The 13,929-nt window shown below is 39.2% G+C and overlaps 1 protein-coding gene across 1 annotated transcript in view; it reads left to right on the plus strand.

The window, feature by feature from the left end:
- The first annotated feature begins 291 nt into the window (after positions 1-291).
- The window catches only part of cfap299 (cilia and flagella associated protein 299), a 55,431-nt gene continuing 41,793 nt past the window's right edge, over positions 292-13,929 (plus strand). The window contains exons 1-2 of the mRNA XM_018759061.2: positions 292-526; positions 5,487-5,617. Coding sequence (XP_018614577.1) covers positions 416-526; positions 5,487-5,617 — 242 coding nt within the window. The 5' untranslated portion in view covers positions 292-415. The remainder of the gene's footprint in view (positions 527-5,486; positions 5,618-13,929) is intronic.

A 13,929-nucleotide genomic window follows, 5' to 3' on the forward strand; every position in this document is an offset into this window, starting at 1 on the left:
CACCAGAAGTAACTTATAAGAAGATACTGGGAAAAGCCTGACTCACAACAGAATTATTTTTAAAACTATTACAGTTTTTTTCTACAAGCTTACTAGTTTAACGTAATCCAAAAATAATGCGATCATTCCAACGAATTGTTACTGTGAATTATCAATCATAGGACTCTGTGAAGTGTTCTTTCGCATAAGAAAACATTGAGGAATTAAAACAAAGGGGGAAATGTTATATTCGAACACTAATTGGGTGAAAAACATCCACTTCCTGTATGCTGTTGAGGTTTCGCGAGTGCATTTTTTCTGAGCGAGTGTGGAAGGCCAGTTGTGCTGCGCAGCGCCACCTCGCAACAATCTTCCTTTTCGCTTTTGCGCGGTCCACCGTTGCCATGGAAACCTAACAGGAAGGGTTATAAACAAGATGGAGGATGACAATGCAACAGCAGCGGTAGATAATTTAGTCACTGAATTCAACACATACGAGGATTTCCTTGACTCGCAAATCACTTCTTTGGATTTATACTACCTTGAGGTAAGCCTTTAATCTTATAATTAGGGAAACGTACTAGCTGAGCTCTAGCTAATTGAACTAAGTTTTAGAAGGTGTCCCCACCTCCTGATCTCCTACCGTTCATCGGTTATGCGCTTTTTGATGATGGTACAGTGGGTATCAACAGTTTCTCCTTATATTAATATTTGCTTGATGCATTATTGTTTACTTATGTCGTTGACGCTTTTCTCCAAAGCGACTTACAGTTACACACTGTGTTAAGCCTTTATTATTAAGCCGAGTAAATTTTCTGGAGCAATTGTTGGGTAAGTACTTTTTGTCAAGGTACTACAGCCGGATGGGAATCAAACCTGCAACCTTTTGGGTCCAAAGGCCGTACCACTACGCTACCAGGTGTCCTTGTGTAAAGGGTAATTGTTACGTAAAGTATTACTGTTAGTAGTCATAAGTAAGTTGTTGGAATATTATTTAATAATTTTAAACGGTAGTGGCACAGTACTTGATACCGTAAATTTACTTACTCTTCTTTCAAATTTTTAATCAACCTTTTGGAATGTGGTCCGGTCAGATTTGATCTAGTCACAGCTTTTGTCATAAATATTTTTTTTAATCTGTTTTCCATACGTTTAACATTTAGCGTGTGCAAGTTTAGCAGTTCCGTGGAAACACACTCGAGCGGTAATTCTGTTCAAATGTTGTATCTATATTTGCGGTCAGGAAATGAAAGCCCGAATGAGGCGAAATATAAGCTTTATATTTATATTTTATATTTATACTTTATTTTTCTAAAAGAGTGCTGTACCGCTCTTAACGTTCAGGAGTTCACACTCGCACACACACGCCGGTTTAATTTCTGTAATGGGGTCTATAAACCATGCGTTCCAAAAATAACTGTAAAACTGGTAACAATCTATGTTTTATAATCGCTTCGTAACGGACCACCGACTTTTGGACGAGAACATCGAAATTCGAGCGGACACTCGGAAGGGGTTTGTGTGTCTGAATCCGCCTTGCGCTGTTGTCTCGTACTGTAATTTCATTGTCCTCCGAAAGATGGCGACACAATCAAGCGAGATGTGAAACCAAGAGTTCCGTAAAGGTTTTATGTACGTTCATCAGTCATCATCTCGGCCCAGGGTCGAATATTGAGGGAACCAACAAAAATATTACCAAAACTAGTCAGATGAGATATACAAAATATATATCAGGGGCAAATTATGCTTTCTTAAGTGATGGGGGACACACCCGCCCTATGGCCCTGTTATTCTCATGTGTAGACCCCAGTATTTTCAAAGTAATGCAAGCCACGTCGTATATCGTCTCCAGATATTACTGTTATAATGTGTTTTAGTAATGAATCTAATGCATTTTAGGTACAAACTGTGTTTAACTGTTTTGGGTTCGTTAACCAGTATGCAGGGGGGTGTGGTGGTGCAGCGGGGCGGTGGGTTTTGCCAGGTTCTGCTTCCTCTCCGGTGGGTCTGGGGTTTGAGTCCTGCTCGGGGTGCCTTGCGACGGACTGGCGTCCCGTCCTGGGTGTGTCCCCTCCCCCTCCGGCCTTGCGCCCTGTGCTGCTGGGTTAGGCTCTGGCTCCTTGCAACCCCACATGGGACAGGCGGTTTCAGATGGTGAACCAGTATGCATTGGTATGTACTGTGGACACATCTTGTTGTAACTGCTGCTCTGTATTCAATTCAGTTCTTTTCTTATAGAGCGCTTTTCTCACGCAGTGACACAGAGCACAGAAACAAATACACCAGACAAGGAAACAAACTACAAACTAGCATAATATATTATCTGTGCTTTTATAAATCTGTAAGTATTCTTACTGGCCATGGAGGAAAGGAACAAAAACTCCCAACTGAAAGTCAAGAGAGAAGAAAATCCTCTGGGGGTCCAGGTGCCAGTGGCTGCCCCCCTACTGCTCCTGGGCATTCTAGATTAAATAAGACTGTATTGACAAAGGTGGGAAAACACGAAGTATTATTCATTATAATATATTTATTCCAATGATCTAGGTGTGTTCAGTTAATGCTGATTATGCTTTAAAAATTTAAGGTCAGAGTCATTAACATATCCTAATTACTGTATGACCTATTACAAAGGAATGCTCTCTATGAGTATTTGTTTATTGTACTTCCATGTTGAGATCTTAGCAGGATTCTGGCAGTGACCCTGACAGGAATGCAGAATATTTTTTTTTCCTGCCAAACTCTCACTCATAGGGATTTTTTTTAATGTGGTGCTCAAGTAGATAAGGTGAATAAACAACCAAGATTTAACATTAATGGAGTTAGCTGAACATGCATATTGTGGTAACAATATTTTTTCATTCCAATAAAAGTGATGAGAGACAATGCATTCAGTAACAGACAGAAGTGTAGCTGCTTGGTTATGTATGGAGATCCACTGGTAGTTATTACTCTGTTAGTTACTAACTAATAAACTAGCAAATAGAAAGCCCCAGCAGTGCTCAAAGAGGATGTGGCAGCTAACCCAATGGTTATTTTTCAGACACTGGGAATTTCTTTAAAATTATATGTTTGTATTTTTTCCAGTAGCACTTTGTCGAATGTCTGTACAAAAAATAAAATTCTGCAGAACAGATTCTTAAAAATAACCAGTCCTGTGGTACCATACATTTATTCATGTATCTGATGCCCTTCTCTAGAGCTTCTTACAGTGGGAATCTCTTTACAATTATTTACCCATTTATGCAGCTAGGTAATTCTACTGGAGCAGTTTAGATGAAGTACCATGTTCAAGGGTACTAAAGCTAGAGGTGAGATTCAAACCTACAACCTTGGGGTCCAAAGGCAACCGCTCTACTACTACACTACCGACTCTCCTTACAAGTTGAAATTCTTATCCGTATTTTTTAGGCATCAACCACGGTGGTCTGACTGTTCTCTTAAAAAGGAAATCAATTTTTTGTCACATCTTAGTTCTTTATAATATCTCTATACTGGTGTATCAGTGTTTCACACTGGTTTAAATCTATAGCTTATACCAATAGGATACTTTTTAGAGTTTCTCCACCTGTGCTATATAGCTTTTTACAGTTAAAAAGCACATTTAAGCCTCTGTTAGTGATGCTGTATAATTGTTCAAGGGAAACTCTCCACTGCCTCCCTCATCCCCTGTTGAAACCTCATTAAACATTAAAACCCGTGCTCTTTAAGCTAACTTAAAAACATGCCCCAATGCTTTTCATGGATGAAACTGTTCTTGTAGGTAAATTCTCTGGAAAAACTTTTTTCAGTTAGGAATATTTTCATTTTGCTATTTGAATGAAAACATGTAAAACCTTTCAGTGTGGGGGCAACAGGTAATAGTTGTTAGAGCCACCTTGTACCTAAAGGACTTGGATTGACATCAAACCCCCTGCTGTAGGAAGTACTGGCTACCCTTGTTTTCATAAGTAACTAACTTATTCATTTATGTAACTTATTTATGTATTATTTACAGTGTTTGTGTCTCCAATGTATGTCTGTACACATGTATGTGCACACATAGTTTGTTTATTGTATGGTTTTACAACCAAACAATTTCTCTCTGAGATAAAGTTTTGTGTAATTTCTTCGTTCGTTCGCTCGTTCGTTCGTTCGTTCGTTCATTATTCCTGAATTACTCCAGTAAAAATTACCCAGATTTATGAATTGGTAATCATTGTAATTAACATAACATTGCAAGTCACTTGGGAGAAAAGCTTCTGTTAAGTGAATAAACATAATAAATGATGTAACATCACGTGTTGCATTATGATACAATTAATCATATTTGGACAAATTTGTGACCTGTACATGTGTCTATAAATTTGTAATCTGATATTTTGATAAACCTGCATCTGTTCCGTTTAGCTAATGCCACTATGAGTTGTACTGTCCATCTCTTGCTTTACTTCCTATATACAATATCAGCAGTAAAAATCTTTTATACCACCTTCGGTAAATGGGAAATAACAGCTAAAAAAAACATTAAAAAAACCTTTCACTGGCAAAAAACGAGTCTGTGTTTTTATGTGGAAGTTTCATTTGGGATCTACTGTTAACTATACTGTAAATGCATGCAGGTTTTAACAGCATCAGTAAACTACAGATTGAGCAAGTTAAGTCAAGGAATGGATGTAAATAAAACATTTTAAACCTTGTTTTTTAACATTGAAGTTTACGTAGAAATAATCAATTATTTTTCCTTTGTTACTGGTATGCATTTCAAATCAACTAGTATTTGTTCAGTTCTATAAACATTTTAATGTCTTATAGCTGGTATATGCATTTATATTTATTTTGCCATATGTACAACTCAGATACTTTTACGCTTCAATTATTGGATGAGCTGCTTTAAACATATAGTAATCATTGAAAAAGTAAATGGATTTTTAGCTGAATTCTTTGCAAATTGGCTTTAGAATTAAAGGCCATGAACACTGAAGCTATTTTTAAGCAAATAACTTAGACCAGATCCATTGCTGCTGCACCACATGAAAGTTGCTTGGGTTTTGGAAGAAAATAGGACGTCTCTTGTCTGGGTACTGTAGGCTGCATGAACTCTGGGTTGTGATGACATGTGGCAGAAGCCTTGATCCACCAAGCCACTGGGCTGCCCACATAGCTCTATTTAGATTATTTTGTCATGCACATGGTTCTGTAACACAAATAAGCCCATGGCTTGTTGTTTGCTTCCTTTTAAATCCCCCTCACATCCCCCTACACCCCAGGTGCCCTTCACAACCCCCCCCCCCCCAACATCCCCAAACCCACCCTGCGCACTCCCAGCTCTTTAGCACTTAAGAATAATGGTTCCTTTGTAGACAGATGACAATCTTGCTCTCTGTTTAATTACCTTTCTTGAACCATACTGTTGTGCATATATTGCTCCAAGTGTTAAAATGGGGTTGGGGGAGTGTTGGGGGAGGTGTCTGGTCTTCCCTTCTTTGTGTTCCGCTCTGAGTTCCAGATCGTTTTCATTGCTCCACCAGGATGAGGAGTTGGCCCGTCAGCTCGTGGAGCTAGGCTACAGGGGCAGTGGGGAGGTACTGAAAAGGGAGGAATTTGAAACAAGGAAAGCAGCTGCAGAGGCCTCAAGGCTCTCCAAGAGGAGCCAGCAGAAGTAAGTTTGACCCACAGTCCCTGCAAACACAGAACAGAAGAAGGTACACCCTCTATTGTGTTGAGTCTCAATCCCTCTCCAAAGCTTGACAAAATGATTTCTTAGATTTTGCATGACACAATGCACTGATTTATCAAGGTTAATAAAACATTTTAGAATATTACTTTTATTTTCAGTCTATGGAATTTAATCCAGCTAAGGAAAAGCACGAATATTATTACTTTTTTGCCCCAAACCTGGAGATTAAGGTGTTTCAGGAGTGCTGCAGTTGTTGAAGCCAGCTGATTGCCGAGCCCATGAATGTTGTAGCACTTCCTGTATGAGATGTTAAAGAGGCCATTGCAGTTAAAGAATGTCCTTGTTCTTCTCTGTGCTTGTATGCATGAAACTGCATTTTTGGGCTTGTGGCTGAAAATGACACGAGAGCAGGTAAGGTCTCCAACTGTTTTTGCAGCTGAAATCACTGTGCATTACTTTTCTGGGTGATGCCATTCTTTTGATGCATTTAAGCGCCTACTAACCTTGAAGAACGCAGCATGGCAGTGGTGAGTGCTTACAGGCATGACGTGAAGTTAATGACAGAGCAATAGCCCCATAAAGTTTTTGCACAAAGTGGTAAGCTTTAAGATGTTTAACATGAGCTCTCACAAACAGTACATTTATACTTAAAGGTCTCTAAAGTTGTAGTTGTGGGAGTTCTCTAAAGCACTGTTAATGGCATTATGATTTGAAGGAGTATTTAGTAGCTCTGCTTCACTAGTAATGCAAAGTATAAATGAATCATTCTATAAGCTTGTCATGTGGAAAAAAAATATGGGGAATTGTAGTATATTGATGTGGTTTTCTTTTAAAGTGGTAGAAACTGTGACATTTATTGTTTTAGATATTTGGTATTTTTTACCAGTGGCACAGCGGGTTTGGCTGGGACCTGCTTTCCGGTGGGTGTGGGGTTCAAGTCCTGCCTTGCGATGGACTGGTGTCCCATCCTGGGTGTGTCCCTTCCCCTTCCGGCCTTGCGCCCTGTGTTGCCGGGTTAGGCTTCGGTTTACCGGGCCAAGTGGTTTCAGACTGTGTGTGTGTGTGTGTGTGTGTGTGTGTGTGTGTGTGTGTGTGTGTGTTTTTACCAAATCTGTTCTCACGGTGTGAATATTCATTGATGCACCCCACCACTCTTTAACTGTCATTTTTGTAATATAAATGTTCTTAAATGAGCTTGTACTGCGGATGTTTCGGGTATTATAGGTATTATGATATTTAATCAATGTATTTTGAACCGATGAGGGGGTGCGGTGGCGCAGTGGGTTGGACCACAGTCCTGCTCTTCGGTGGGTCTGGGGTTCAAGTCCCGCTTGGGGTGCCTTGCGACGGACTGGTGTCCTGTCCTGGGTGTGTCCCCTCCCCCTCCAGCCTTATGCCCTGAGTTGCCGGGTTGGGCTCCGGTTCCCCGTGACCCCGTATGGGACAAGCGGTTCTGAAAATGTGTGTGTGTGTGTGTGTGTGTGTGTGTGTGTGTGTGTGTGTGTGTGTATTTTGAACCTCCAATGACATGTTGTAGCAGCTTTGCCACCCTCTTTCAGTATTATAATCTAATCCTATGTTGTCGAGAATATAATTTCTACAGCTATGGGCAGGTACCGTATGCTTTCAGTAGGTCCAAGCTGATGATCATCGAAATCTTCATTGATTTCCGTTGTTAGTTTTCTAGGGGTAAGACAGTTTCACAACTGTATATCAGGTGAACAACATTAAAAACTCAAAGTCACATTAGAGACATTTGTTTTTCTGGCAAAGCCCTATATTCATACTGTTTTTAAGATAACAATGTAGCATATTTTTAAGAGTTTTAGAGTGCATATGAGTACTTTTGATGTTTTTAGAAAGAAGGCATAGTTTTTGAGTAGAGAGTATTTGTGAGACAAGTAACTCTTGTTCAGTATTTTATTTCTGCTAAGAACATCAGACTGCGTGTTCAGACCAGAAGATCTAAATAGAAAACTAATGTGTCTGTGTTCAGTTTGTTGATACAACATTTGCTACTAAATTTTATGAGAAATGGCAACAATACTCTTTAAATTGTCTTCCAGGAATTCAACTCACCATGATGTTGTGGTAACACAAAGCATTCCGCTCACTGTAGTACCAATGGTATCATATGGTTTCCACCTGAGGAAACGAAAAAGGAGTCAAGAGGGGCATCTGCATTTATTCATTGCTTTCTGCTTGGCTTGGTTTAACATTTAAGAAATTTTCATTCTACGGAAATAGTCTAGGGAATCAAACCTTATCCTTAATTTGAAACTGATTGCTGTGATGTAGTGCTCATTCAGTGGTTCTGCATTATACTGAAACGCACAATGCAGTTTTAAACATCACAGCTGGCATGTGTCCTCTGTTAACTGTGCCAAGACATTTGTCAGTATAAATAAGTCTAACAGACAGGCAAAGCAAACAAATAAAACATAATATAGAATGTAGAGAAGAGTTCTGACAGCCCCTATGTATAGTTGCACATTTTTGTTTCTTCTGTTGCCTCTGGCTGTAATACGTGGTATAGATGTGTGCTTGTGTATCTCTCGTGTTACTGTGCGACTTTTATCCACTGCTATTCCTTATATTTTTTTATCATATGTCATCTTGGGTATAATTAAGGGTAAGTGTCTCAGCTACAGTAAGCGAATAAAATGTTGAAGATAATGTATTTTGTGAAATGGTGTACTTTAATTTGGTTCTCATACTTATTGTTCGGAATGTGAGGACACAGGTTTGGTTACTTTTCTGAGCTTTTCCTAATTCCCACTAGTTTTTGTTTGGAGCAGTTTACTAAACTTTATACAGTTTTTGATTTCAGCATGGCCTGAAGGGGGTATACTCCAGGGTTATAAAGTAAATAAAAATATTTTTCAACATGTTTTTCTAAAAGTAAAGAATAACTTAAAATGCGATCTTAGGAGCTACCCTTTACATGACATTGAGGACATTGGCATAGATTGGACTGAACCTATTTAAATCTGGGAATGCTAGAATAAGGTCAAAGGCAGTAGTGCTTAAAGGCCAGAAGCTTCCATGAGTTCTTATTGAATTTCTCACCGATTACAAAATGTGCCATTTCGTCCAAGTGGTTTCGAAACTGAACAAAAGTTAACTGGACTCGGTTGTCTAACTCTGTAGTGTAAGTCATTAAGAGTAAGGATTAAAATGTAAATGTAAAATGTAAGAGTCATGTAACACTTAACATCCAGGATATGTGCTGTCCAATAGGACGTTAGGTGATTTGAACATTGTGCGAGCATCATATGTACAATGGATGCCTATTATATATACACACACACACACATTTTCAGAACCGCTTGTCCCATACGGGGTCACGGGGAACCGGAGCCTACCCGGCAACACAGAGCGTAAGGCCGGAGGGGGAGGGGACACACCCAGGACGGGACGCCAGTCCGTCGCAAGGCACCCCAAGCGGGACTCGAACCCCAGACCCACCCGAGAGCAGGACCCGGTCCAACCCACTGCACCACCGTGCCCCCCTTTATATATATATATATATATATGTGTGTGTGTGTATATATATGTATATGTATATGTGTGTGTATATGAAGCCTATTATGGTATACTGTACTTGTACTGACTAAATAGCCAAGATTCTGTATTGTATTTCAACCAACTACAATATACAGTAAATACTGTGATTTCTTTTTAAGAAATACAAGACTTCTCATACAATACTGTTTAATTTTATGGATAAACTCAGAATGATTTTGTGCCTTTGATTTAAAGTAAATCAGTTTACTGCACTGTAATTCTGGGCATGCACAGTGATCATTTTTGTTACAGCGCATTTATACACCTTACATGAACTTAAGAGATCATGGGCGAAGTGAATACAGGCAGTCCCCGGGTTACGAACGAGTTCCGTGTCCTCAGTAGTGTCTTTAAGTCAGATTTTGATGCAAGTCGAAATAGTTATGTATGATGGGTATCTAATGCCAGTTTGTCAAATGTTTGTCGTAGTGTATAGTATGTCGTGTACCTTTTCATGCATTAAAAAACATTAAAGAAACACTGCCGCATACACTAAAACATCTTTAATATAATAATAATACAGTGTAATGATGATAAATGTAACTACAGTATTTATAAAAAAGAGCGACATAGAAAGAGATAATAAATGTTGCTAATGTTATGATGAATAGAGGACATGGAGGAGACTGAACCCAAGTGCAGGATCGTTTATTCAGAATCAAAAGGGCTAGATGTGTTCTTGTAGTCGGGGACGGGCGAATGGCCAGTTGGTCGATCGGCGAACTGAACAGAGGCGAGAATCCAAAATCATGGTTGAGGGACAAGGGGGCAGTCGTTACCAAAGAGACATGGAGTGGGGCTGGGGAACGACGAGAGACAGTACTTGGAAGAGCAAAGCAAGGTAGGTTTGAGAATGCGGGGGGGGTGTCTGGAGTGAAATTCCACAACTGGGAAGAGGTTGAGAAGTGTCTTTCATACGAGTGCTCTCTCTCTGTGTGTGTGTGTGTGACAAGAAAGAAACTTTAATGTTCGCTTTTCCAGTGTTCGTTGGCGTTTCACCTTTCACTTTATTATTTTCACTTTAGTTCAGTCGTGATCGTTTTCCTTTTCTTGCATACGTTACCATTACTTGCATCACATTTACGCTTTGGTGCCATAGCTAGGAGGGTAAAAACAAAAAAAATTAAAGCCAAATACAGTAACACGTGACACTTAACAGCGACATGGTCCGACTGTAAAGAAGAAAGTCTTTGTCCTACCCCAGGCTCACACGCCCCGTCCACGAGCCGACAAACTACTGTAAACAAACAATGTTTTGATGCACATCGCAAAGTAGTGCCCGTTTGTAATTACGAACCATGGTATGTACAGTAACTCAAAGTTTTTAATATAATAGGCTTCATTATGAAGTTTTCATAAGATTTTTACTTAAGGGTAACAAAAAAATTAACTTCTGGTCAGTAAGGAGGTGGTTCGTAACTACGGGTTGCACGTAAGTCAGACATTCGTAAGTCGTGGACTGCCTGGCGATTAAAAGCGATTAAACAACACAAAGGTGGAAAAGGAGTGAATATTATTGCTCACGACTTAGGCACGTCCCACTCGACAGTCATGTATACAGTAGTACAGTACTGTATTAGTTGAAATATTATAGTATATGATGTTCGCACAACATTCAAATCGCCTAACATCCGAAATGCTCTAATGATGCTCAGTACATGTATGTTAAGTGTATGCAATCTTACTGAATTGAATTGGATTGAAGACTTTGTCACAAAATTATAGTGGTATTCCCTGAGTTCTTTAAACAACAGTATAAAACACAAACACTAAAGTATAAAAATTTAAAAAAAAAAAAAATGGTTTAAACAGATAATACAGTTACAAATAGATAATGCAGTATAATACAATATAATACGATAAAAATTAAGCAGTGTTCAGCTGTTTCACTGGGGAAGAAGCTGTTTTTCATTCTTGTGCGAGTGAATTGTCCTATATCGTCTTGCAGAGCGGAGCAGTTTAAAGAGGTGGTGTGCAGGGTGAGTGGATTCCCTGATAATTTTGGAGGCTCTGCTCTGACATCTGGACAGATAAATGTCCTCGACTGCTGGTAGCTGTGTGCCAGTAATGTTCTGAGCTGTCTTCATGACCTGTTGCAGAGCCTTCTTCTCTTCTCTTGTGCAACTGGTGTACCGTGCTCTAATGCAGTACGTCGATACACTGTACTTCGGTAGAAATTCATGAGAAGATCCTGGGGCAGTCTCACTCTCCTCAGTCTTCTCAAGAAATAAGACGTTGTTGTGCCTTTCCAATGACAGTAGAGGTGTGTGTGTATGTGTGTGTGTGTGTGGTCCAGGAGAGGTCTTCTGTAATGTTCACCCCTAGGAATTTGAAACTGGGGACTCGCTCCACAGCCGCACCATTTATGGGCACAGGACTGAGGTCAGTTCTCCTTTTCTTCCTGAAGTCCACCACTATTTCCTTTGTCTTCCTGGTGTTAAGAATGAGATTGTTGGCAGAGCACTAGGATGTCAGGTTTTGTACCTCATCAGAGACTGCATACAGGCAGTCTCATCATTGTTTATAATCAAACCGATGACTCTCGTATCATCTGTGAACTTCACAAGGGTGTTCGTTGCGTGGGCGGGTAGACTGTCATTTGTGAAGAGTGCATACAGCAGAGAACTCGACACACATCCGTGCGTAACACCAGTGTTCAGGGTGAGAGTGGAGGATGTGTGCTTTCCTTGTGCGTGTTGGGGTTAGTGTGTTGCAAGGGAAAAATGCATTCATATTTGGGAAGGTAGATTCAAATAGTCTACAGAGAGGTATATGTCAAATGATTAAAATAAAATCAGGGTAATGATCAGATGAGTTCTAGTTAACTCATTGTTTGAATCATGGCAATAAGGAAATTATGATTTCCCAAGCTTTTGGCATGGAAAAAGTTGGTCAGTAAAGCTTGCTAAACCTGGTAACCTTAAAGCAGTTTTATTAATCATTAGATTTGGAAGGCTTGTGGTGCTTAAGAAATTTTTTTAAGATGTCCGCTGTTTTCATGACAGCTTTTTGGAATCTTTACTACACTTGTGACATTGCTTTCTCAGCCAGCAGAATGGAACAGTAATATTATTGCAGATTTTATAAAAATACCTAACTCCCGGTGAGCAATGGTTTAAAAACAACCTGGATTCACGGCACAGCATACAATACTTTTTTGTAATAATTACAGTATGATGGTGAACTCCTTGTTAATCTTTGCAAATGAGCCTTGATAAGCGGATTTGTTGGGGGAAGAACATTTTTACTCTCTTTTCTGTGTTTGTAGAGGTGTTATTCATCCCCGATGCGTGACTGTGTATGTTTTTTTAGCTACTGGATGGGGTTACCCCATTCACTTGCCTCCTCGGCACCTGTGTTTACATTGGGGCCTCGGCCTTCATGACCCAGCAGCGATCCTTCACTCACTCAAGAGATGGAGCAAGCTCCCAGCCTCCAAATATGTGCTGCTCATGCACTTTCACTACCATGCGATTCTTCTAAGAGTCTCATTGTGGATCTTACATAAAAAGTCACTTTATTCTTGTCCGAAATTTTGGTATATTTAAAAAGAAAAAAGGTATGAATCCTTCTTGCAATTTGTGTTGAATGGAAATAATATGTTTTAACACAGGCGTTCCTGTTAACGCTGAACGTCCAAATGGAAGAATCAATCAACTTCTTCAGTGAATTAACCTCTTCAACCTCTCTACTGTATGTCATAATTATTCCACATTTGCTCTGCTTACCTGGTTTATCATTATACTCTCAAGGTCATTTGGAGTTTATGTAAAATAGAGAATTTTTACAGTGCAGCTCATTATTTACTACTAGTGTATATATAGCTGTACAGTATAATCAGTCAAGAAAATGCTTGACCAAATGTAAGCAGAAAGAAATTGGAAAAAAATGTTCTGAAATATTCCACGAAAGCACAGATGCTGTTAGACTTAGAAGTCTTTTTTACTCTTGTAAATGTGTTCACATCTTTCCTTAACAGATAGACTGTGGCACCAAACACTTTTTGTACACTACAGAGACATCGCTTTTTGAATCTTGAGCAGTATATAAAACGGCAACATAGCGCTTAGTACGTGTTCGCTGACATATGATTTCTTATGACAATATGGAACTTCTGCTGAAGACCAGACTAGTTATATCTGCTAATTCACCAGCACACTTGGTTGGAGTTTATTGTTGGTTTATAGTTCACAAAACCAACAGTTTCTAGTATTTTTTTTATAGTAATTCTTTCTCCGCACATTGGGAAAAAATGGACTATGATGAAATGTGTTGTACTGATATTATAATGTATAGTCAGTAAAACCTGTATTTTTCTCTATATTTATGTATTTGCATTTATTCATTTTATAGGCACTTCTCTCCAAAGAGATGGACAGCTGAATTCCATAACAAAGAACTTTAGATACAAACACACGATTATCAGAGCACAGCCCGTTTGTTTGATACTACGGTTTTGCTAGCTCACGTTGCCCGAGTAGGTGTGTATGGAAGTGTCATTCGGATAGAAAATGTGTTGATATTCACATCCGTGTTTTCGAAATAAATTGCAATGAGGCCAGTACTCACAGTAGTAACTATATATGCTTTTTATTTAATGAAAATGCAAAATTGATGAAATAACACGATCACATTTCAGCCATGGGTTACACTTTTTCATTGTGTAACGACATTACTTGGACAAATCAATAAAGAACAAACGGGAGAGTCGTAATAATTGAACAGAA

The sequence above is a fragment of the Scleropages formosus genome, chromosome 17 (assembly GCF_900964775.1).
Source record: "Scleropages formosus chromosome 17, fSclFor1.1, whole genome shotgun sequence".
In the NCBI taxonomy this organism is placed as follows: Eukaryota; Metazoa; Chordata; class Actinopteri; order Osteoglossiformes; family Osteoglossidae; genus Scleropages; species Scleropages formosus.